The 26,058-nt window shown below is 41.7% G+C and overlaps 1 protein-coding gene across 7 annotated transcripts in view; it reads left to right on the plus strand.

Annotated features, from left to right (window-relative positions):
* Positions 1–5,874: 5,874 nt before the first annotated feature.
* The window catches only part of tafa5 (TAFA chemokine like family member 5), a 504,871-nt gene continuing 484,687 nt past the window's right edge, over positions 5,875–26,058 (plus strand). For 2 of the 7 annotated variants that reach the window (XM_062982243.1, XM_008111263.3), the window contains exon 1: positions 5,878–6,838. In XM_062982243.1, coding sequence (XP_062838313.1) covers positions 6,727–6,838 — 112 coding nt within the window. In that variant the 5' untranslated portion in view covers positions 5,878–6,726. Of the gene's footprint in view, positions 6,839–26,058 lie in introns of all 7 variants that reach the window. The other 5 variants (XR_506421.3, XR_010006657.1, XM_062982244.1 and 2 more) reach the window with 5 other exon arrangements.

Here is a 26,058-nt window from a genome sequence, read left to right on the forward strand (position 1 = left end):
TGGTGGAGGCTCCTTCTTTGGAGGCTTTTAAGCAGAGGCTGGATGGCCATCTGTCGGGGGTGCTTTGAATGCGATTTCCTGCTTCTTAGCGGGGGGTTGGACTAGATGGCCCTTGAGGTCTCTTCCAACTCTACTATTCTATGATTCTATGATTCTATGAATGTGGTCCAGTGAATGAAAAGACACCCTGCATATCAGATATTTACATTATGATTCATAACAGTAGCAAAATGACAGTTATGAAGTAGCAATGCAAATAATGTTATGATTAGAGAGTCAGCACAACATGAGGAACTGTATTAAAGGGTGGTGGCATTAGGAAGGTTGAGAAGAACTGTACTGACCAGATTGTTTAAAATTATGGCAGTGTAGCTCCAGCCTCATTGTGTTGCTTTCCTTTCCTTTCACCCAAAGTGGGTGACTGGGAAAATCTGAGCAGACTTCAAGGATGCTACCATCATGACCCTTTTCAAGAAAGGAGATGGAACAGATTATGGAAACTATCGAAGTATTTCCCTTCTAACTTTCGCTGGGAAAATTCTCGCAAGAATCTGTGCAAACCGTCTTCTCCCTGTTTCAGAAGACACCCTCCCAGAATCCCAGAATGGCTTCCGCCCCTCCAGTGGAACAGTGGACATGATCTTCACTGCACGACAGCTCCAAGAAAAATACAGGGAACAAAATCAACCTCTGTACATGGCATTCATTGACTTTGCAAAGGCATTTGACATAGTGAATTGCAGTGCTCTCTGGACCATCCTCCAAAAAATTGGGTGCCTGGACAAATTTATGAACATCCTCCATGATGACAGTCCTGGACAGCAATGGCTTCCAAAGTGTCCCATTTAAGGTAGAATCAGGTGTCAAACAGGAATGTGTTATTGCCCCAACCTTATTTTCCATCTTCATCACTATGATGCTTCATCTTGTTGATGGGAAGCTTCTCACCGGAGTGGAAATCATCTACTGGACAGATGGCAAGCTATTTAACCTCAGCAGACTGAAAGCCAAAATCAAGGCTACAACAACATCTGTTATAGAACTCCAATATGCTGATGATAACGTAGTCATTCAGAAGAAGATCTACAAGCCATTCTAAACACCTTTGAAGAAGCCTACAAGAAACTCAGCCTCTTACTGAACATCGAGAAAACCAAAGTGCTCTTCCAGCAGGCACCAGCCAATCCCTCTGCAATGCCAGTAGTACAGCTTAATGGTGTAACATTAGAAAATGTTGACTATTTCTGCTACTTTGACATCCACCTCTCCACAAAAGTCAGCATTGACACTGAAATACAACACTGCCTGAGCTCTGCGAGTGCAGCATTTCTCCGAATGAAGCAGAGAGTTTTTGAGGATTGGGGCATCCGTAGGGATACCAAAGTGCTTGTTTATAAAGCTAGTATCCTCCCAACCGTGTTAAATGCCTGTGAAATATGGACGGTCTACAGACATCACACTCAATTCCTGGAATGATTCCACCAGCATTGCCTCTGAAAAATCCTGCATATTTCTTGGGAAGACAGGTGGACAAATGTCAGCATGCTGGAAGGAGCAAATACTGTCAGCATTGAAGCAATGCTTCTTCACCACCAACTCTACTGGACTGGCCACATTGTCTGAAAACCCAATCACAGTCTCCCAAAGCAGTTACTCTACTCCCAACACAAGAATGGAAAATGGAATGTTGGTGGGCAGGAAAAGAGATTTCAAGATGGGCTTAAAGCCAATCTCAAAAACTGTTCTCAGACACTGAGAACTCGGAAGCACTGTCTCTTGAGCAGTCTAGCTGGAGGTCAGCTGTGACCAGCAGTGTAGTGGAATTTGAAGAGGCACAAATGGAGGGCGAAAGGGAGAAAAGTGCCAAGAGGAAGGCACGTCAAGCCAACTCTGACCCTGACTGCCTTCCACCTGGAATCCAATGCCTTCACTGTGGAAGAACATGTGGGTCAAGAATAGGACTCCAAAGTTACCTAGGTACCCACCGCCAAGACATTACTCTTGAAGGACCATGATACTCTGATAACGAGGGATCGCCTAAATAAGTAATATTATTATTACAGTAGAGTCTCACTTATCCAAGTTAAATGGGCTGGCAGAACCTTGAAAACATTGACTACAAAAATGCGTTGGATAATCCAGAACCTTGGATAAGCGAGTGTTGGATAAGTGAGACTCTACTGTATCTGCTCTGTGTAGAGCAGTGGTTCTCAACCTTCTTAGGGCCCTTCCACACAGCCCTATATCCCAGAATATTAAGGCAAAAAACCCCACATTATCTGAGTGTGGACTCTGATAACCCAGTTCAAAGCAGATATTGTGGGGGTTTCTGCCTTGATATTCTGGGATATAGGGCTGTGTGGAAGAGCCCCAAATTCCCTGACCCTTTAATACAGTTCCTCATGTTGTGGTGATCTCCAACCATGAAATTATTTTTGTTGCTACAGTAGAGTCTCACTTATCCAACATTCTGGATTATCCAACACATATTTGTAGTCAATGTTTTCAATACATCGTGATAGTTTGGTGCTAAATTCGTAAATACAGTAATAATTACTACAGTAGAGTCTCACTTATCCAACATAAACGGTCCGGCAGAACGTTGGGTAAGCGAATATCTTGGATAATAAGGAGGGATTAAGGAAAAGCCTATTAAACATCAAATTAGGTTATGATTTTGCAAATTAAGCACCAAAACATCATGTTATACAACAAATTTGACAGAAAAAGTAGTTCAATACACAGTAATGTTATGTTGTAATTACTGTATTTACTAATTTAATAACAGTAGCAAAATTACAGTTATGAAGTAGCAACGAAAATAATGTTATATGGTTGGAGATCACCACAACATGAAGAACTGTATTAAAGGGTCAGGGCATTTGGGGTCCTTCCACACAGCCCTATATCCCAGAATATCAAGGCAGAAAACTTCACAATATCTGCTTTGAACTGGGTTATTAGAGTCCACACTCAGATAATGTGGGGTTTTTTCCCTTAATATTCTGGGATATCTGGAGCCCCGGTGGCGAAGTGCGTTAAAGTGCTGAGTTGCTGAACTTGCGGACCAAAAGGTTCCAGGTTCAAATCCCAGAAGCTCCAGCTCCTGCCAACCTAGCAGTTCAAAAACATGCAAATGTGAGTAAATCAATAGGTACCGCTTCGGCGGGAAGGTAACGGCGCTCCATGCAGTCATGCTGGCCACATGACCTTGGAGGTGTCTACGGACAGCACCAGCTCTTCGGCTTAGAAATGGAGATGAGCACCAACCCCCAGAGTCAGACATGACTAGACTTAATGCCAGGGGAAACCTTTACCTTTACCTTTAACAGTAACAAAATTACAGTTATGAAGCAGCAACAAAAATAATGTTATGGTTGGAGATCACCACAACATGAGGAACTGTATTAAAGGGTCAGGGAATTTGGGGCTCTTCCACACAGCCCTATATCCCAGAATATCAAGGCAGAAACCCCCACAATATCTGCTTTGAACTGGGTTATCAGAGTCCACACTCAGATAATGTGGGGTTTTTTGCCTTAATATTCTGGGATATAGGGCTGTGTGGAAGGGCCCTAAGAAGGTTGAGAACCACCTCTCTACACAGAGCAGATACAGTAGAGTCTCACTTATCCAACACTCGCTTATCCAACGTTCTGAATTATCCAACGCATTTTTGTAGTCAATGTTTTCAATACATCATGGTATTTTGGTGCTAAATTCGTAAATACAGTAATTACTACATAGCATTACTGTGTATTGAACTACTTTTTCTGTCAAATTTCTTGTATAACATGATGTTTTGGTGCTTAATTTGTAAAATCATAAACTAATTTAATGTTTAATAGGCTTTTCCTTAATCTCTCCTTATTATCCAACATATTCGCTTATCCAATGTTCTGCTGGCCCATTTATGTTGGATAAGTGAGACTCTACTGTGGCACAGGCGGGAGAGCAAGCCAGCTGCAATTAACTGCAATGAATCATTCTGACCAGGAGGTCATGAGTTCGAGGCCGCTCGGAGCCAATGTTTGTTTGTCTTTGTTCTATGTTAAAAGGCATTGAATGTTTGCCTATATGTGTAATGTGATCCGCCCTGAGTCCCCTTCGGGGTGAGAAGGGCAGAATATAAATGCTGTAAATAAATAAATAAATAATTACTGTATTTACGAATTTAGCACCAAAATATCACGATGTATTGAAAACATTGACTACAAAAATGTGTTGGATAATCCAGAACGTTGGATAAGTGAGACTCTACTGTAGCAACAAAAATAATTTCATGGTTGGAGATTACCACAACATGTGGAACTGTATTAACGGGTCAGGACATTTGGGGCCCTTCCACACAACCCTTAATCCCAGAATATTAAGGCAAAAAACCCAGAGTCCCACACTCAGATAATGTGGGGGTTTTTGCCTTAATATTCTGGGAAATAGCGTTGTGTGGAAGGGCCCTAGGAAGGTTGAGAACCACTGCTCAGGGCTGGCCCCACGATAGAGGCCACGTGACGCCGCCGCCTCGGGCGCAGGTCCCGGGGAGCACCGTCAGGCTGGGCGGGAGGCGGGGCACCGCTCTGAAGGTGCCCCGCCGCCCGACCAGTGCGCCCTGGCCTTGTGGCTTCCTCTTTCGCCGCCCGGGAAGGGGAGGAGGGATCCTCTCCTCCCCTCCCCTTGCGGCGAAGCCTCCCTCTTTCCAACCCTGGCCGCGCCTCCCACGCTGCGTGGGAGGCGGGTCCAGGGCGAATAGCATGGGAGGCGGGGCCAACCCTGGCCCCGTCTCCCACCCAGTGTGCCCTGGCCCCGCCTCCCATGCAGCGTGGGAGGCGGGGCCAGGGCAAGCTGGGTGGGAGGCAGGGCCAGGGCTCAGGAGGCGGGGCCGGCGGGGGGCGCTTTTCAGCACCCCTGCTTAATATTTAAATTTAGCCTCCTTCTTTCGCCGCCCAGGGAGGGGAGGAGGGGATCCCTCCTCCCCTCCCCGGGTGGCGAAGCCTCCCTCTTTCCAACCCTGGCCGCGCCTCCCACGCTGCGTGGGAGGCGGAGCCAGGGCAAATAGCATGGGAGGCGGGGCCAACCCTGGCCCCGCCTCCAGCGTGCCCTGGCCCCACCTCCCACACAGCATGGGAGGCGGGGCCAGGGCACGCTGGGTGGGAGGCAGGGCCAGGGCGCAGGAGGCGGGGCCAGCGGGGGGCGCTTTTCAGCACCCCTGCTTAATATTTAAATTTAGCCTCCTTCTTTCGCTGCCCGGGGAGGCGGGGCCAGGGCATATAGCATGGGAGGCGGGGCCAACCCTGGCCCCGCCTCCCACCCAGCATGCCCTGGCCCCTCCTCCCACGCAGCGTGGGAGGTGGGGCTAGGGCACGCTGGGTGGGAGGCGGGGCCAGGGTTGGCCTCGCCTCCCATGCTATTTGCCCTGGCTCCGCCTCCCACGCAGCGTGGGAGGCGCGGCCAGGGTTGGAAAGAGGGAGGCTTAAATTTAGCCTCCTTCTTTCGCCGCCCGGGGAGGCGGGGCCAGGGCATATAGCATGGGAGGCGGGGCCAACCCTGGCCCCGCCTCCCACCCAGCATGCCCTGGCCCCTCCTCCCATGCAGCGTGGGAGGTGGGGCCAGGGCACGCTGGGTGGGAGGCGGGGCCAGGGCGCAGGAGGCGGGGCCGGCGGGGGGCGCTTTTCAGCACCCCTGCTTAATATTTAAATTTATCTCCGACTGGCCCTGCCACTGCTCTACACAGAGCAGATAGTTCAGACTTATGGCAGTGTAGCCCCAGTCTCGTTGCTTTGCTTTCCTTTCCTTTCAGAACCGAAGTGGCTGTGATTCAAACGCTGCCTTTAAAACCCTCCCTTCCATGTTTAACTTGCCTCGAGTTTGTCCCCTTCAGGGCCACTCCGGATAGACTGTCAGATGAGCAACTGAGCAGCATCCCTTTGCCAAGCCTTCTTCCCCCAAATGACAAGCGAGGGGGAAGCAATTGGCATCCTGACGTTTGGGAAAGGCGAGGAAATCAGGCGAGTGAAGGAATGAAGTGCCGGAAAGGGTTAACACTGACGAGGCGGCTCAGGCTCCGACGCGCCAGAGAAGGCAAGCGCTGCGCAGAGGAGCAGCACCAGCAGTGGGCTTCTTCCTTCAAGAGCCCCGAAAACGGCGGGAACCCTTTTCGCCCGGCCAGGAAACCCCAGCGGGTTTAAATGACAGGCTTCTCTGTGAGAGGCCTCCAAGTTTGCCTTGGCGACGCAGCGAGGGCTTGTGGAGCCCAAAGTGGGCTCGGCCCTTCCCTTCCCAAGCCTCGGTTGGTCTTTTTTCGGCTCAGCTTCGCGGAGTGAGCTTGGAGTTACAACAGCTAGAATGTCCCCTCAGGAATGTCCCCAACAGGTTGACACCCCTCGGCATCCATCTCTTCTGTTTCTGGCTTTTGAAATGAATCCTAATTTTTGTCAAAGCCAAGTTCTGGATTTGGTTCTTTGAGTTCCCAATGAATCTCTGTCAGAGGACGAAGAGAAGAACGCCAGGCTGCTGTAAAAGGATGCGGCTGAAGATGCCGCCCGCTGGATGCTGAGACCGAGGCAGCCCCGAAGGATGTCTGCCTCTCAGGGGCAGAAGGAGGCTTTTCCCAAGAAGGGCTGGATCTGGGTGCTGAGACTGGCCTGAAACCCCTCCGTCTGCTTGTGTGTGTGTTTATTATTATTGTTATTGATCTTTTTTCCTGCTCTGGGGACTCCGTGCTTTTCAATGGCTCCCTCTCCCAAGAGAAGCAGCGGGAAGGATGCCAGTGCTTTGCCGAGTGCCTCCTCGACTTTCTGGGCAGTTATGATCTTGGTTGGCCTCCTCATCGCTTACTGCAGTAAGTCCCTCCTTTGCCACATGCCAAAGCCATGCTCCTTATCGAAGTTGGTGGGGTTTTGTGTGTGTGTGGGATGGAAGAGGAGGTGGGGGACACTTTGGGCTTGAAGGGCCATGTTGTCCAACGATTCTGACATGTTAGTGCAAAAAGAGCCTTTAGCAAAAGTGCCTCAAGGACTTGGAGAGTCTGGTGTTTCTTCCAGAGAGAAGGCAGAGGAGAATCCAGTTGTTTTTAATGCTTGTTTGTTCAGGTTGTCTAATTTTATCAACTATATACTAGCTTTTACAGTAGAGTCTCACTTATCCAACATAAATGGGCCGGCAGAATGTTGGATAAGCAAATATGTTGGATAATAAGGAGGCATTAAGGAAAAGCCTATTAAACATCAAATTAGGTTATGATTTTACAAATTAAGCACCAAAACATCATGTTAGACAACAAATTTGGCAGAAAAAGTAGTTCAATACGCAGTAATGCTATGTAGTAATTACTGTATTTATGAATTTAGCACCAAAATATCACGATATATTGAAAACATTGACTACAAAAATGCGTTGGATAATCCAGAACGTTGGATAAGCGAGTGTTGGATAAGTGAGACTCTATTGTATCTCTAAGAGCTGACGTGTTTCAGATTATATTTTTGTTTATTATGGAATAACAACACTGAGTCCCCTTCCACACAGCTAAATAAAATCCCACATTTTCTGCTTTGAACTGGGTTATATGCCAGTGCGGACTCAGATAATCCAGTTCAAAGCAGATATTGTGGATAATCTGCCTTGATAGTCTGGGTTATATGGCTGTGTGGAAGGGTCCTGAGATTCAGAAGAACTTCCAGACCATAACAGCTATTCAACAGTGGAACTCACTGCCTCGGAGTCTGGTGGAGGCTCCTTCTTTGGAGGCTGAGCCCCCTTCCACACAGCTGTATATGCTTTGAACTGTGTTATATGGCAGTGTGGACTTAGGGCTCTTCCGCACAGCCATAGAATATCAAGGCAGAAAAGACCACAATATCTACGTTGAACTGAGTTATATGGAGTGTGGATCTAGAACTTTTCTGCACAGCCATATAACCCAGAATATCAAGGCAGAAAAACCCACATCTACTTTGAACTGGGTTATATGGCAGTGTGGACCACATAGCCATATAACTCAGAGATGCAGAAACACCCATAATATCTGTTTTTAACTGGATTATATGGCAGAGTGGACCTAGGGTTCTTCCACACAGCCATATAACCCAGAATACTAAGGCAGAAAAGCCTACAATATCTGCTTTGAACTGGGTTATATGGCAGTGTGGACCTAGCGCCCTTCCACACAGCCGTATAACCCAGAATATCGAGGCAGAAAAGTCCAAAATATCTGCTTTGAACTGAGTTATATGGCACACAGCCATAACCCAGAATATTGAATATTGAGGCAGAAAATCCCACAGTATATGCTTTGAACTTGGTTATCTGAGTCCACATTGCAATATAATCCTGTTCAAAGCAGATAATGTGGGATTTTATTCAGCTGTGTGGAAGGGCCCTGGGACAACATCTGTCTTAGATGCTTTGATTGTGCTTTTCCTGCATGACACGGGGTTGGATTGGATGGCTAATGAGGTCTCTTCTAACCCTATGATTCTAACTTTGTTTGCATATTCGTATGTAATGAGACATCTTGGACCCCTTCCACACAGCTGTATAAAATCCACATTGAACTCAGGACCCTTGCACACATCCATATAACCCAGAATATCAAGGCAGATAATCCACGATATCTGCTTTCAACTGGGTTAAATGAGTCCACACTGCCATATAATCCTGTTCAAAGCAAATAATGTGGGATTTTATACAGCTGTGTGAAAGGTGCTTCAGATAACCCAGTTCAAAGCAGATATTGGGGATTATATGCTTGATATTCTGGGTTATATGCCTGTGTGGAAGGGCCCTTGGAGATGGGACTCGAGTCCAAACACAAAATTTATTTGTGTTTCATGTACATGTAATTTTATACTCAGTGTTTTTAATAATTTTGTGCATGAAGCAAAGTTTATGCACATTGAACCATCAGAAAGGAAATATGTCACTCCCCTAGCCACCCATTTTGCGGGATTTTGGAAGTTCAGATAAAGGATGCTCAACCTGTGCTTTATTTACAGCTTGTATCTGGAAGTGTGTTTTGTTTTATTGGTCTTCAGTTCTCTCTCTACTTTTACTTGTCTTTCTCCAACTCTCAATCCTTCATATAAAGACAAAGGTGCTGATTTCCTTTGAGTGGCAGAACAACTTGATCCTGTGGCAGCTCTGATGCCATGAAGTCAGATGAAATTCCTTAGATGGATTTATAACCTAGCATATGTCAAGTTTATCACCTGGATATAGAGCCACAACAGGAGAAAACACAAATTCTTTTACTACTGTTTCTTCCATGAAAGGACCATTATTAGTGCTTTTAACTCATTTTACCTAATTTGTGTTACACCGTAAATAGGGATGTGGAATGACTGTATTCTGATTATCTGAATGTACTCTGTGGTGTGTTCACCGATATTGGTGCACTTTGAGTGTAGAATTAATTATGTAAAATATTCCATGCTTAAGGTATTAAGGACTATAGTAAATAAACTCCCATTGAACTGGATGGGGCTTTCTTTATTATCCAGCTCATAGTCTAAACTTCTACAGCACTGATCAATTATGGGGTTTTGTTTTACTATCATCAAAACTTACAACATAATAGAATATCAAAATATACACACAATACCATCAATTTCTTGATAATATCCATTTTGACCACAGGGGTATATTTTCTTAAGAAAAATATTCCATTGCTGGGAACAATTATCTCAATAATAAACAGATTCCTCCATATCATTTAAGAGAAGCAATACTCAAGCAAAGCTGTCAGATAAGTAACACAATGCTGGAATAACAAAAAGAACTCAAATCATAAGAAAGCACTTCAAAATTAAAAAAATGAGTGAAGAAAGTACTATTTGCAAAGATTGTGTACTTGTGTATATGTTTTAAATATATTATCCTATATGTTTTCTCTGTTCTGAATATATTATTCTGTTCCTACGATCCTGTTTGTTTTTGGCTTAGACACTGATCAATGCAAGTTTAATATAGATAAATAACTGGATATTTGGTTCATCATGGAGTAATAAAACTCCAAGCTTCAGAAACTCATGTCATTGCTCACTTATTTAGTTTTTACAGTGCAATCCTCTGCATAGATACCTAGAATTTCATTTTGCTCAGTGGGATTTCTTCTCATGTGAAGAAGACTGCCACCTGAGCCCACTTAATAAATAAATAAATAAATTGTAATCTATTTGATATTTTAAATTTGTGTTTGTTGTAAAACTTCCTGAGCACATGTAAATCAGCGGGATACTTCTTCAAGATCAAGAACTGCATGTTCTTGTTCAGCTGCAACCCATGTTTAGGTGATTAAAAATACAAATGCTCTTGTTTTTATCCAACATGCTCATCTGTTCTGCACCCTTTCACTCTCTTACACACTGTATACTATTTCTCATCCAGTACTGTAAAGGAAACTCAAATGAGCTGCAGTGCTTAGTGAATATGTTAATGTGCTTCACAACACTTGGAATTTTTATTCAGTGGTGTCTGTGAAGCAGTTGTCAAAATTCTGAAAGAGCAAATCTATTGTCATATGAATTGAATTGTCTTTATTTAAGAAGGTGTTTTGGCTCAGCTGAATCCCTAGGTCTAAATGTTGAGAATACTCAAAAGCATACATTTTTGTGTGAAACCAATGATGCACTCCGGTGGGACTCTGAAAGTAAGTGGCACCAATTTAGCAAGGCTTCCTTTCTAGTAAGTGAACATAGGATTGGAAACCTGAGTGTTCTTGTGTTCTATAAATATAGACCACAGACTGTTAAGATAAGCTTGCAATACGTTTAAATCACACTGTTTACAAGTCTTGGGTGAATCATATATTAAATGTGGCTGCTAACATGTTTCTTAAAGCCAAGACTTTCATACGCACTGGCAGAATAATACATTCCAGCCACCATAATATACTTCTTAGGGTTAATTATATTCCTTGAATTTGCATTTAGATAGCATGTTGAACATGGAAAAAGAGAATTCTTGTTTTCATGGCATTTGTTTTACTTGACTATCTTTTTCAACTGCACACAAAGCATGCTTTTAAATTAGCAGTTCCTAACTAGAGGTACTTATTTGAAAGCATGTCCTAATCAATGGTGTGTGTGTGTTTTATACCATTTAATTCTGAACAAACACCAGGCGATTCAAAACATTCCATTTTAAGAAAAACCCTATCTTCTGCTGTGCCTTAATAGCTGATTGTACAACTTTGGAATATAAAAGTATAATGTACATGTCACCTAACTATTAGTGTTTGAAGAACTTCCAGTGACTTATCTTTATCTGAGAAGAACAGTAAAAGTGATGGCTAAGGAAAAGGTGTCTTAATATATCTTCCATAAAACCTTATCACTTTTCATTGGATACTACACATCTTCAAAGACAATGCATTTCTTTAAAGAACCAAAACAAAGAATTTGCTGTGAATGCATTTAACTCAAAATGTTTAAGGATTTGCAATTAGTTCATACTTTTCTGTTTTTGATTATTAAGAAATTCCAGTGATTTCCAACTTCTTATATAGTTTTTGTGTGCATCTATAAAAATATACTTGTGTTTTGGTTTTTTTTTTAATGATCACTTGAGTAAAAAACATAGCAGTTAAAATACAACAAAGGAAGATTCTAAATTCAGCTTTATTTAATGGATAAATGAAGGTTTGACAAGGATTGAAGTAACTTCTTAATATAATTGAGACATCATTGATTTTTTAAATATTCTTTTCTCTTTGATTCATTTTTAAAATAAGTTCCTTTTCAGGATGTTAATGTGCTTAGCTGAGAAGATGCAGCCGATAAGGCTCAGTTTATCTCATGAAAGTCTTATTCAAAAAACAATTTAGATTAACACATCCTTAATTAGAAGGATACATTTTCTTTAATTTAGTGAAATTATAGCTGCTATCTGTATCTCCAAGGATTATAATATGATGGCTTTGTTCCCTAAATATTTGGCGTATATTTAGGGACAGTGGCTCCACCCAATGGTTGAAGGAGAAACCGGTACTAGAGCAATTAGTTTAGTTGCTATAGTGATAAAGCTTTATTGGTCCGTTCCAGTAGAAGAAAAAGGACTCTGATTTAAGAATCACCTTACTTAGAGTTAGTAGCAGAAATTAGGAAAAAGCAAGTGTGATAAAATCTTTTAAATATGTGTCATTCTATCTGTTTCAGCTCTAAAGATTACTTTTTCTAGTAGCAAAATAGAGATCTTACAATCTTTATTGCTATTTCTTCAAGAATCAGCACACTAATGGTGTTTCTTCTGCCATAGTAACAATACCACCATTACATTTTATGATAAGTCCTGCAGTATGGTCTGTGTAGAGCTGCATTTGAGGACTGTTTTGAAAATTCATCTGATGCAGAATGCTTGAGTCATACTGTGTGTTGACCATTATAGGAAATATGTCATTCCCATATTACAGCAACTTTACTCGCTACATAGTAATTTTAGGCCACAACTCAAACAGGGTTATTTATTCATTCGATTGAATGATTTCTACTCTTGCATATATCTGAATATCTCAGGTAGGGTTCTTTCAATAAAATGACTTTGAAATCATTTTAAACAATTCAATAACATCAAACTAAAATCTGGAATCTAATTGGCTAAAACCATGTCTCAGTCTCTGAGGACCAACAGCTTGAGTAAGTAACCACAGAGGTTAAGCCAGTGTCATCTATGCTGTAATTTAAGGTCTTTGTTTATTCTAAATCCATGTTTCCTTAAAGAGTTAGTGTGTTATAATGACACTGAAATGAAGACTTTAATGTATTTCTGATTCTAGTCCAGCAATTATTTCAGATACCTCCCAAACCCACTTTTTATATCATATGATTTGCTTTAGAATATATAATTATGTACTGATTTGTATAAGACTTTATACTAAAACCTATATTAATATGCAAAACAGTTTTTATGGTGGTTTTTTTCATGTCAGGAGCAACCTGAGAAACTGCAAGTCACTTCTGGTGTGAGAGAATTGGCCATCGGCAAGGACGTTGCCTAGGGGATACCTGGATATTTAATGTTTTACAATCCTGTGGGAGGCTTCTCTCATGTCCCCGCATGGGGAGCTGGAGCTGACAGAGGAAGCTCACCCGCTCTCCCCAGATTTGAACTGCCGACCTGTGGGTCAACAGTCCTGCCGGCACAAGGGTTTAAGCCATTGCGCCACTGGGGCTCCTGGCTTTATGGTGGTGTTTCAGGTTTTGATCCATTTTGTATGGAGCTTGCTGTTATTTTATCTAAATGAGTGCAGGTGCCATTAATAACTGCACCAGGTGACACCAAAATTATTATATCCTTGGCCCTCAACTGATCCAGGTGACCAGAGGAGGCAGCAATCTGATCTCCTTTTCTCCCAGGCACTGGACCAATCATGCAGCGTTTTTCAAATGAAAGCTAACAGAAGAGATGCCTGCTGCTCAGCCAGCAGTGGGCAGCGAAGGAGAGGTCTGTGCCTTTTTTCTTGCTTGCCCATCATTGGTAGAAGAAGTCACCAGCTGGGCTCTCCAGGATGATGGAGAGGACTAATTTCCCATAACTCAAGACTGTGTGGATTCTCAGTTAGCTCCAGGTTATGGTGAAACCAATTCTAGCGATGCCACTGGCCACAAGGACATGAACTCTGCAAAGCCAAGCAGTGTTAATCCCAAATGATATGTGAGTCAGTGAGCAAAGGAGTCCTTAATAAAAATTCATTTAGGGCAGTGCAGATAAGAAATGATCCTAAATTTACCTCCAGTGTTTTTTCAAACTAATACCTGAAGGTTTTTTTTTTTTTCCGTGTCAGGAGCAACTGGAGTTGCTTCTGGAGTGAGAGAATTGGCCGTCTGCAAGGACGTTACCCAGGGGACGCCTGGATGTTTTGATGTTTTATCATCCTTGTGGGAGGCTTCTCTCATGTCCCCACATGGAGCTGGAGCTGATAGAGGGAGCTCATCCACACTCTCCCCGGGTGGGATTCGAACCTGGCAGCTTTCAGGTCAGCAACCCAACCTTCAAGTCATGAGGTTTTTATCCCCTAGGCCACTGGAGGCTGCTTATCTGAAGGTAAGACGGAGGTTTTTAGAACTAGATGTGTGATTTACCCCTTCAGCTGTGCACTGCTGCTACTAGCAATCTCAGGCATGTATGTTTGAAAGCAAAACTTTGTCCTTTGAAGAGGAACACAGCATTCTGACCACTATAGCCCAATACTTCCTGTTTTGCCCTTACATAGCATGTCAATGGATGCAAAATCAAAATACACCATGGTAAGCAGGGCAACAGAGGCATCCCTCTTGCAGGGGGCAATGATAGAGTAGTTGTATCATGCAGGGCCGTAGCCAGAAAAAAATTTCGAGGGGGGGGGTTGAACCCCTAGCACCCCCCACCCCCACTACAAACCTGTCAATATCTGCTTGAGATAGTGCCTGGAGGGACTCTTAATGTTTTGCGTCTCATAGATATAGCATGGGGATTTGGTTAACCAGTTAAAATTCATGAGTAAACCAGGTTTTTTTATAACCTGAAAAATTTCGGGGGGGGGGGGTTGAACCCCTAAACCCGCCCCTCCTCGCTACAGGCCTGGTATCGTGTCACTATTCCAAGGGTAAGAGAACTGTGAATGTACCAGGTGAGATGCCAGTACTTGAGAGAAACACCATCACCATATCAAGCTCAATTCCTGTATGATTGTGTAACCTGTTTAAGGGTGTGGGTTTAGATCCTGTCTTCACTTACTCCAAAGTATGGGAAGGATAGCAGGTTGATATCAAAAGACTGCTCACTTTGTTTTGAGGAGCTGCTGTGGAAAGGAAGAACATCTAAGGCTGGATCTACACTCTATATAATCCAGTTTCAGAATGCAGACTAACTGCATTGAACTGGATTATATGACAGTGTAGACTCATATAATTCAGTTCAGTGCTCTTTATCTGCATTCTGAAACTGGATTATATGGCAGTGTGAATCCAGTCTAAATCTGGCCGTTTGAATCCACGATTCATCTAGATTAATGCGCCGAGCTGTGGTACAGGCTGATTAGCAGCCAGCTGCAACAAATCACTCTGACCAAGAGGTCATGAGTTCGAGGCCTGCCTGTGCCTGCGTCTCGTCTCTGTTCTATGTTATGGCATTGAATGTTTGCCTTTATGTGTGCAATGTGATCTCCCCTGAGTCCCCTTTGAGGTGAGAAGGACGGAATATAAATACTGTAAATAAATCTATATATATAAAAGAATGATGGCATCAGGGCAGCGGACAAAACAACAAAACTACAGGACCCCCAACCTTAAAATTTGACAACACAACACATCATTCATGGCTCTAGGTTGATACAACAAAAAGAAAAGAAAAAGTCCTAATTACAGGGAGAGGAATAATAGTTTTTATCCAATTGCTGCCAGTTAGAAGGCTAAGCTCCGCCCACTTGGTCTCCTAGCAACCTACTCAGTCCAGGGGACAGGCACAGTTAGGCCTCACTTAGGCCTCTTCCACAGATTATCAGATTTTAACTGAATTATATGGCAGTGTAGACTCAAGACCCTTCCACACAGCTATATAGCCCATTTAGAATCTTATATTATCTGCTTTGAACTGGATTATCTTGACTCCGCACTGCCATATAATCCACTTCAGTGTGCATACTAAACATAAAGACAACCATACAACAGACATTCAATACCACCACTACCTCAACAATTTCTCACCAACACCACCAGAAAATGCCACAGCAACGCGTGGCCGGGCACAGCTAGTAATTAAAATGAAAGAAAGAGTGTAGCCTAGGTACCATATAATTGTAAGAGTCCATAGAAGCACTGCTATGCCACATAAGAGAGACCTTGACAAGCATCCTAGGCACCACCTCTATGACAGTGCTGCACATGGACTTGGCTGAAAGATGCCTTCCTGTGCTCCTCCTCAACATACAGTACCCACCCAGTATTTTTGCACCTAATCCACATATCAATAAAACTCAAACAACACCAGTAAGCTTTTATTGTGCCACCTGGTGGTGATTCCATCATTAGGAAATTACATACTTTGATTGATCTTAAGTGCTGGTTTATTTCTCGCCTTGCTTGTTGTATTCTTATCTGAGGCTTCGAATGTTCTTCACTCCATGACTTTTGAGGCTTCTTTTTGTGTGGCCTAGTCTTCTAGAGCTCATCTACCTTGGGTTTCATCTCCTGATGAAATTATTTATTTATTTTGTGTCAAAAGCATTGCATAAATTAGTATAAAATTGATAAAAATAGAAGGAGCACAAGAGACTAAATATATTTTGACCAAAAACGGGCAACAGCGACCGCATTGTCTGTAGCCTCAAACAATTCTTCTTCTGTACATGAGGCAGGACATTGCGGACAAGCATACAAATGCAGAGTTGTCTGTTCTGCTCTGCAGGCACACAAGGTGGAGGATTCTTTTAGGTAGTGCCATTTGGCCAGGTTGTCTTTTGATCTGCCCACTCTACTTCTGAGTCTGTTCATGTACTTCCAAGTTGCCCATTCATGGTTTGGCCCTAGAGGCAGACCCTCATGGGGGGCCATCCAATTGGGATTGGCTGATTTAGCTGCCCAGAGGGATACTCTTGCTGTTGCTGGGAGAACGTTACGAGGTGTGGTGGTTCTCATGAAGCTTTTTCTTGAGTCTACTAGGGGGTGCCTGACAGCCATGCAGAGGATGGCTTCATTTCCTGATGAAATCAGCAGTAGTGATGCCCAATGTTTCCTTCTACCCACTTTTATGTTTTTCTAGAGGAAAACAGAGAGGAGACCATAGTCTCATGTCCACCCTGAGAGCCAACCAGTATTGCTGATTGGGCCTTAAGTGATTCCCAACTTACTGCATCACCATGCAACATACATAATGACTGTTAGAGATCTCTTTAAAGACAGGTGTTGTTCTGTGATCACACTCGGGTGGAAACAGTTATCCATGTGTTTTCCCCTGCAGTTATTAACAGGGGATTAGAGACCATTTAATCTACTCTCTCATGGGTCTGTTTCCTGGCCAGTCTTTTCAGAATGTATTGCGGAATTCTTTTTAATGGGGACTAATATCTTTTCCACTGTGCAGGTGTGAAAGAAGTGTTATATATTTTAGACCTGCTGTGATTACTTAGTCCGTTGTCTGTCAGTCTTCATAATTGGTTTTATCAAGGCTGTGATCTTATGTTTCATGTTATGAATGTAGTAAATAAACTACTACCTCTGGTGCTACTGTTGTTGTTGCTAATATCAACACTGGAAATCAAATCCAGTCTGTCATATTAAATGCAGTTTTGATTTGGGGATAAAGCTTCCTGCAGAATATTAAAGTGAGATGGGAACTCAGGAATCACTAGCATGACACTACTGACGGTCACTGTGTTATGAACAAAATAGGTTCAATAGGTTTGTTCTGAAGTTGAATTACAGTAGAGTCTCACTTATCCAACATAAATAGGCCGGCAGAACATTGGATAAGCGAATATGTTGGATAATAAGGAGGGATTAAGGAAAAGCCTATTACACATCAAATTAGGTTATGATTTTACAAATTAAGCACCAAAACATCATCTTATACAACAAATTTGACAGAAAAAGTCATTCAATATGCAGTAATGTTATGTTGTAATTACTGTATTTACAAATTTAGCACCAAAATATTACGATGTATTGAAAACATTGACTACAAAAATGTGTTGGATAATCCAGAATGTTGGATAAGCGAGTGTTGGATAAGTTGGGTCGATACAGGGAATGCTGTGGATGTAGCCTACCTAGATTTCAGTAAGGCCTTCGACAAAGTCCCCCACGACCTTCTGGCAAATAAACTAGTAAAATGTGGGCTAGACAAAACTACGGTTAGGTGGATCTGCAATTGGCTAAGCGAATGAACCCAAAGGGTGCTCACCAATGCGTCATCTTCATCATGGAAAGAAGTGACAAGTGGAGTGCCGCAGGGCTCCGTCCTGGGCCCGGTTCTGTTCAACATCTTTATTAACGACTTAGACGAAGGGTTAGAAGGCACGATCATCAAGTTTGCAGACGACACAAAACTGGGAGGGATAGCCAACACTCCAGAAGACAGGAGCAGAATTCAAAACGATCTTGACAGACTAGAGAGATGGGCCGAAACTAACAAAATGAAGTTCAACAGGGACAAATGCAAGATACTTCATTTCGGCGAAAAAATGGAAATCAAAGATACAGAATGGGTGATGCCTGGCTTGACAGCAGTGTGTGCGAAAAAGACCTTGGAGTCCTCGTGGACAACAAGTTAAACATGAGCCAACAATGTGATGCAGCAGCTAAAAAAGCCAACGGGATTCTGGCCTGCATCAATAGGGGAATAGCGTCTAGATCCAGGGAAGTCATGCTCCCCCTCTATTCTGCCTTGGTCAGACCACACCTGGAATACTGCGTCCAATTCTGGGCACCACTGTTGAAGGGAGATGTTGACAAGCTGGAAAGCGTCCAGAGGAGGGCGACTAAAATGATTAAGGGTCTGGAGAACAAGCCCTATGAGGAGCGGCTTAAAGAGCTTGGCATGCTTAGCCTGCAGAAGAGAAGGCTGAGAGGAGACATGATAGCCATGTACAAATACGTGAAGGGAAGTCATAGGGAGGAGGGAGCAAGCTTGTTTTCTGCTGCCCTGCAGACTAGGACACGGAACAATGGCTTCAAACTACAGGAAAGGAGATTCCACCTGAACATCAGGAAGAACTTTCTCACTGTGAGGGCTGTTCGACAGTGGAACTCTCTCCCCCAGGCTGTGGTGGAGGCTCCTTCCTTGGAGGCTTTTAAGCAGAGGCTGGATGGCCATCTGTCGGGGGTGCTTTGAATGCGATTTCCTGCTTCTTGGCAGGGGGTTGGACTGGATGGCCCATGAGGTCTCTTCCAACTCTACTATTCTATGATTCTAAGTGAGACTCTACTGTAATATGTAAGTCACACATATAGCATAGGGAAGGGTAACACCTCTGTAGTGTTTGTTTTGCTGTCTGTGCCACTGTTAAGATTTCATCTAACTTTCTGTCCCTGTGACAACTGAGTTTTGAAAACTTTGGGTAGTCGTGGAAAAAAGGATTGGTGATAAAGCTTCAGTGAAGATACCTTTTCCCCAGAATAACTCTTACAGGAGTGAATTTCTTTTTAGAGAGATAGATTCCCTATCACTTCCTGTTGTCTCCCCTCCCACCTCCTTAGTAACTAGGAGTCATATGTAAATAAGATGTTTGAAACTTGGGGGCTGCTTGTACTTACTTTTAAAGAGCCAAACTAAAAAGCTCACCAGCCTCAAGATTTGAAAGATTTCAGTGTTGGATAATGAAAAAACATGGGGAACGTTCTCAAAGTGGCCTATGTCTATTTTTTTTTCTACCCTATGCCTAAGAAAGGAACCTCAATTCATGTTGCTTCTCCTTTGGAGAAAGGATCATACGGAAATATGTCTATACTGGTTGTACACATTTTCACTTCTATTTTTTAATTAGGATTCATTTGAAATAAACAAGTGCAACCTGCATATTAAGAAGCTCTCTTAATTCAATATACAAGTAGAGAATAATCACAGCTTCTTTTAGTTTTGACAGAGTGCAAAACAGGACCAATATAAAAATGGAAAACAATGATTGAACTTGTAATTGCTGGATAAGAAAAATCTTAGAAAGTTGAGATAAGGGTAGGTTTGATCTTCACTTGACATCAAAATACAATCAACATAAGAAGAGGTGCTATGTCAAAACATAAGAATCCTTTGCTTATGAGAAAAGTATAGTTTTTTATTACAGTGCATTCAAGGTTTTTTTAAGCATCTGAAATGCTGGAGAAGTATGTAGGGCAAAACTATTTGCATTGACATAGCTTTTAGCAAGATATAGAACAAGAACAATTGCTTTGTCCAATAAGCTCTGTTAGAATTACTTCTTTCCTTTGTGGAGTTTGCAGAAAACACTCATGGTGATGCTAGGTCATTCTTCTCCAATGCAAATTACAGTTAAATGCTCTAGACATAAAGATTTGTTGTTATAATCTCTTAACAGAGTTCACACTTCTGACACTCCATGTCCCGGGGAAACTCCAATTACAGTTCCATTGTTTGTATACATTTTTTACTTTTTCCAGAATTCAAATTAATTTTACCCAATCTGTTTCATCATCATGTTTATTATAGATATTTGAATATATTATGATGATCGTTTTATCATATTAGGAAAGCAAAACATAAAATGCCTATATATTTTATGACATCCCAGCTGCTCTTTTAAAGAGAGGGCATACTTCTGATTTTAAAAAAGTACTTTAAAATTAATGACCTCTACAAAATACCACCTGCCACCCTCTGAAACTATCCTGACACTAAAATGTTTCGAAAAAGGGCAGAGCTATTGATTAATTTCAAATCTTACCTTGATTAAGTTGGCTTCTACACTTACTATTAAAACCTAGGAATCTAATATTTAATAGACATGCAAAAATAAAAAAAATGGGTAAACTTGTTCACAGATTCCATGTTTACAGTGTTTGAAAATTTGGAAGTACAATTTTGGCTTGTTCTGTATCAGGATAACATTCTTTGATAAAAGGACTACATAAAAGTGACATGCAGTTTTATGTGCATTTTTTCCATTTTATATATTTCTGCCCACGTTTTTCTTATTATAAACACTGTTTCTATCCATTGTTCAACTGGAGAAATATTTCTCAAAAGCTCTAGACTTTTAAAAAGCTGAAAGTAATTGTATTTGCTCTTCACATAGTTCACATCATGAACCTGCAGCTGCACTGCTTTACATACATTGCAAAAGATGTTGGATACAAGTCAAATTGTCTTTTTATGGTCAATTGATGTTCATGAAAAATGTGATAGGCTGTTTTTAACATGTAGCCCACACTGGACCATTTCAGTTCTACTTCATACATTTCTCTTCTATGCAAATGAAAAGTATAGTTGTAAAAGCTGCGCAGTGAAGAAATCTGGCAAGAAGAAAATCATCGCATTGAAAATGTCATGATGAGGGGAAGTTTGATGATACTATGGACTGAAAAAAATGAACATGAATTGATCTTAGAACAAATCAAGGTTGAATTCTCACTAGAAGCAAAACTGAGGGGTTTGCCATACTTTGTAGAAAGATGGTTAGGAGAGTGCCAGGCTAGTTTCCCTGCAAAGGGAGCTCCAGAGCCTGGAATCAGATGCTGAAAAGGCCCTCTCCATGTTCCCATCACATTTATTTGAAAGTGGGGCAGGACAAAAAGCAGAGCCTCCCCTACAGTTCTCAAAACATGGCAAATAGGAACAATGATTTTCTCCCATTCTCTTCTAGAGGATCTATTATTTCTACAAAAAGGTTTGATCCTAGCCATCTTCACCCAGATAAGAACACCAAATAGAAGATCCTATTTTTTTAAGCTGGCAGTAAAAGGGTATTTGGGGTCTCAAAGTTACTAAACAGACAGACTCCCGAGCAAGACAAAGGACAAGCATTTGTACATTTTTGAATAGAAATTGCAAAGTGTACCTTAATGCATCACAGCAGCATCACTAAATTGATAGCTCAAATTTCTTGGCATGTGCACACTTCTCAGGACACATAGGCCAGTTCCACACAGGGAAGAAATCCATGCTGACACAGGGATTTTTTTTTTTTGGGGGGGGGGGGGCTTCTGTTATCACACCAGGTCACAAAGCCCATGCTTTTGGCAGTGGGTGTCTTAGATGCCCTCCCAGAACCTTCCAGGAGAACATGCAGACACTCTAACCTCCTCCACAAAAACGCTTTTAAAAACCTTTAAAATAAAATAACTTACCCGGCCACCATTAACATGCTGCCGGAGTCCTCCTGGCGAATAGAAATGATGCACCAGGAGAAATTAGGGTGAGGAGCAATTTCCCTCCTCACCCCCCCCCCCCACTTCCCCTGGAGCCTCATTTCAATGCACCAGGAGGACTCCAGCAGCACGTTAATAGCGGCCAGGTAAGTTAATTTATTTTTAAGAAATTGTTTTAAAGGGTTTTTGGTGAGGGGGTTACAGCTCTCTGGATTTTCTGGGCTAATTCAGCCTGGAAAACTTGAAAGTGCTGTGTGGACCAGGACTATCAAGGGGGCGATCCCCACAGGGCCCATATTGGATTAGACTCGGGTCAAAGATGGTGATTTAGACATCTCCGGTAAAACTGCGGGAGCTCCTGTATTATAGACCCTGTTTGGATGGGCCAATATCTATATCCTGAAATGCTCCTTTATTTAATTATTTGTACTTCATGATTAGGACCGGGCTGTGGCACAGGCTGGAAAGCAAGCCAGCTGCAACAAATCAAAAAATCACTCTGACCAAGAGGTCATGAGTTCGAGGCCAGCCCGGTGCCTGCGTCTTGTCTCTGTCTCTGTTCTATGCCATGGCATTGAATGTTTGCTTTTATGTGTGCAATGTGATCTGCCCTGAGTCCCCTTCGGGGTGAGAAGGATGGAATATAAAGGCTGTAAATAAATAAATAAATGATAAACCCATATCTGGAGGGGCTTCTTCTCCAAAATTTAATGCTGTCTTAGAGTAATGTCAATCTTGGAAATATTTGTTTTGTTTTGATACTTCTTGCTTTCTTGCTCTCTTTTTCTTTTTTATTCTGTTTCCATGAAATGACAGCCTCTTCCTGATTCTATTTCCATGAAATGACATACCTATTAGAAACAAATTGTCTTTGTCTTTAACTTTATTGCACAGTCTTTTACATGACTGTACAGTAGGAGTGTGATGAAATCTTGTTGAAGTACTCATTCTCTAGGAGAAGAACTGTCTTGACACACTGACATAACCTGTCAAGAGTTTAAGACCTACAAGATTTTCTTTCTCCAGTGTGAGAAGGAGGCAATGAGCATATTTATTTTTATTGGAGGTTATACATACTCTCTTTGTGCATGTGCCCACACACAGACACATACATAGCAAGCAAAGGAGGACAGGAAGATTGATCAAAAAGATGCAAACTCATCTGCTGCTTCTAATTTTTAATTTTCCTACAAGTCAGCAGTGGTGATTATAGTTTAGCAATTTGCACAAAAAATATTCTTCCATGTGAACAGCTCTTGATGTTAAAGAGAAAGTACCTTCCTGTTTCCAGGCAAGAAGAAAAAACTGCATCCTCCCCAACAAGAGAAATGACATGTATGTAGTATGACCCCCATATCAGTGAAGGATATGTTCCAAAATCTCTCAGTGGATAGCTGAAACCACAGATAATAGTGAACATTATATTTTTACTATACGTGGGTTGGAAGAATACCATATAATTACACTAGAGGATCTACAATCACATAATATTATACAGTGACATTGTTTTGGAGCATGGGTAAGTGAAATGATCTGCATAAAGTCTGTGGACAAAGGGATCATACAATACCTACTGTATCATTTCATTTTACTTTCAGTATGGCCAGAGAAGAAAATATCTTTCTCTGCAATGGCATAACTTTATAGGAAAAACTAGCCATGCCCAGCCACGAGTTGCTGTGGTGATATGGAAAATAAAGTAACGAGAAAGTGCTGGTATTTAATATATGTTATTTTTTTAATACTTGATAAACAATATTTCTTGTTGTTCCTTTGTCAGTGATGATGTAGAAGCTATTCAGTGCTATTCAAGCAGGTCACCAGGCTTTGAAGCTGCAAGGTTATTCAGTGCTATACAAGCTGGCCAAGAAAGGATTCTACTTGGTAGGAAGCAGCCAGGCTTTGTAGCTGCAAGGCTATTCAGTGGTATTCAAGGAATTCCCCTAGGTAGGAAGCAGCCAGGGTTTGATGCTGCAAGATTCTTCAGTGCTACTCAAGTGGGCCAACAAAGGATTCCCCCAGGTAGGAAGTAGCCAGGCTTTGAAGCTGCAAGACTATTCGGTGCTATTCAAGCTGGCTGCCAGCCTTTGAAGCTGCAAGTCTATTCAGTGCTATTCAAGCTGACCAACAAAGGATCCCCCTAGGTAGGAAGCAGCAAAGCTTTGAAGCTGCAATGTTATTCAGTGTTTTTTCTCTCACGTAGGAGGGGGCGGGGCCAGGACAGTCTTTTTCACATATGCACTGTAACATGTTCTTGCTTTTGGGGGGTTTTAAGTCCTTTCTGGGTTCTGGGGGGGGGGGGGGGGTTTGAGTGATAGTCACACATTAGATTGTTAGGTGTATTGTGGCGAAATTTGGAGTGGTTTTGTCCCATGGTATTTTAGTTATGTGCGTCCTGACATTGCATTTTTTATATATATAGATGTAACCATGCATGAAGAACTTGGGTTCAGGATGTCAGTATTGATCTCCATTAGTTACACACCTTAAACGGTTGTGGGAAATATGACAATTGACATACGAGTCCAGCATAATGTATTTGAAACAATTATTTATTGGCAAGAAGGGAAGTTCTTGTAAAATAAGCCTTCAGAATTACCATCCCCCACCCCATCCCTTTTACATTACCCTGAGAGTCACACCAGTCATGCTATGGAGTTTCATGACTCTTGCTAAAACAGTTTCAGGGTGACTGCAGGTAGCACTGCTCTTTCTCTGATTTATCTTCTGAAATAGTCATTATGATGAAGTCATGAACCTAGTGCTTCCTTCTGGAGTCTTGTTGCTTTGAAAAGAATGGCACCCAGAAGCATCTAAGGGTAAAGTTGTTATAAGTAAGCCTGCCCTGTTGCTCATATTTTCTGGTTGGAATGTATCATTTTTTTCCAGCCTGTTAACATGTGTACTTCACTTCAGAACTAGTAGATATTAAATATATTGCTTGGTTTTCAGTTTCTGCTGTAGCACTTCAATTGGATAAATAGCTGACTTATGCCCTAAAGTTGGAAGAATTTGCTTTTTGCTGCCATGTGGTTTGCTGGAACATTTAGGGAATTATAATGCAAAGTGTAACTTTCCTAAGATAAGCTTTCTCTATGTCTATCATTACATAGGACTAGGACATGTTACCATAAGATCAGTTTTTCCCCCCTATATTATTTGTGAACTGACCCAAAATATTATACTATGAGAGAATTCTTTATGCTGTGAATTTCTATTTCATACTGAATAAATATGGCCTTAAGGGATGGTTCACAATGAGTGGCCATCATTTCATGTCTACAGTGATAAATGATGACAAATGCAGCTGTTAATGAGTAGTTCAGAATTTGAGATGGCTCATTCAGTCATGCAAGTTATTATACCACAGTTAACGCTAACCCTCAGGCACCAAGATTTAAAAAAAAAACCTTTGAATTGAGTCAGAACTTGCATTTTCTGACCTCACTAGAATTCTACCATATTGTGGATTAGCACTGTCACCAGGGTTAATAGTAGAATATACATTTCTTGCACTTCCAAAATTCACATATACTTCCAGTTGATATCAATGGACTGAAAACAAAATGCTGTAACATCATGTTTGACTGGAAAACAGCATGGAACACATATGCTAGGAGAGTCCTGGAAATCACAGGACTGTCCCTTGTTACCTACATGTTAACCATATAGCATTCTAAAAGAGCATTAGAATGCATCAGATTCCGTATGATAATAAAATCCCTCCCGCTTTTATATTATTTGGAATAATTTTATTCCATGAACTTCCTGTAGCTGAAAGTGGTCTACATGATTTTTCCCATTCTTACCCTCATTTTTATGCAAAGATTGCTATAAAGTTGGAGAGGCTGTGACCACATGAGCTTTTTGGGAAGACTGGAATATATCAGAATGAGATATATATATATATATATATATATATATATATATATATATATATATATATATATATATATAGAGTTTGTTGAACAGATGGTATGGGTGTAAACCATGTAATGATTGTGAGTCTTAGAGAAAGCTGTCATTCTGAACAGGGTCTAGATGATTTGACATTGATGCATAATACAGGGTGTTTCAAAATGATGGGCCCAATTTCAAAGCAGTATTTTTCATGATGGCAACAAGTTACAATTACACAAAATGTTATAAAGAGTTCAATAAGTTATCATGATATGAAGTTTTATTAATCATTTTATTAATCACTAGCTGTGCCTGGCCACGCGTTGCTGTGGAGAAGTATGGTGGTATGGGAAATAAAGTATTGAGG

Source organism: Anolis carolinensis, chromosome 5 (assembly GCF_035594765.1).
Source record: "Anolis carolinensis isolate JA03-04 chromosome 5, rAnoCar3.1.pri, whole genome shotgun sequence".
NCBI lineage: Eukaryota > Metazoa > Chordata > Lepidosauria > Squamata > Dactyloidae > Anolis > Anolis carolinensis.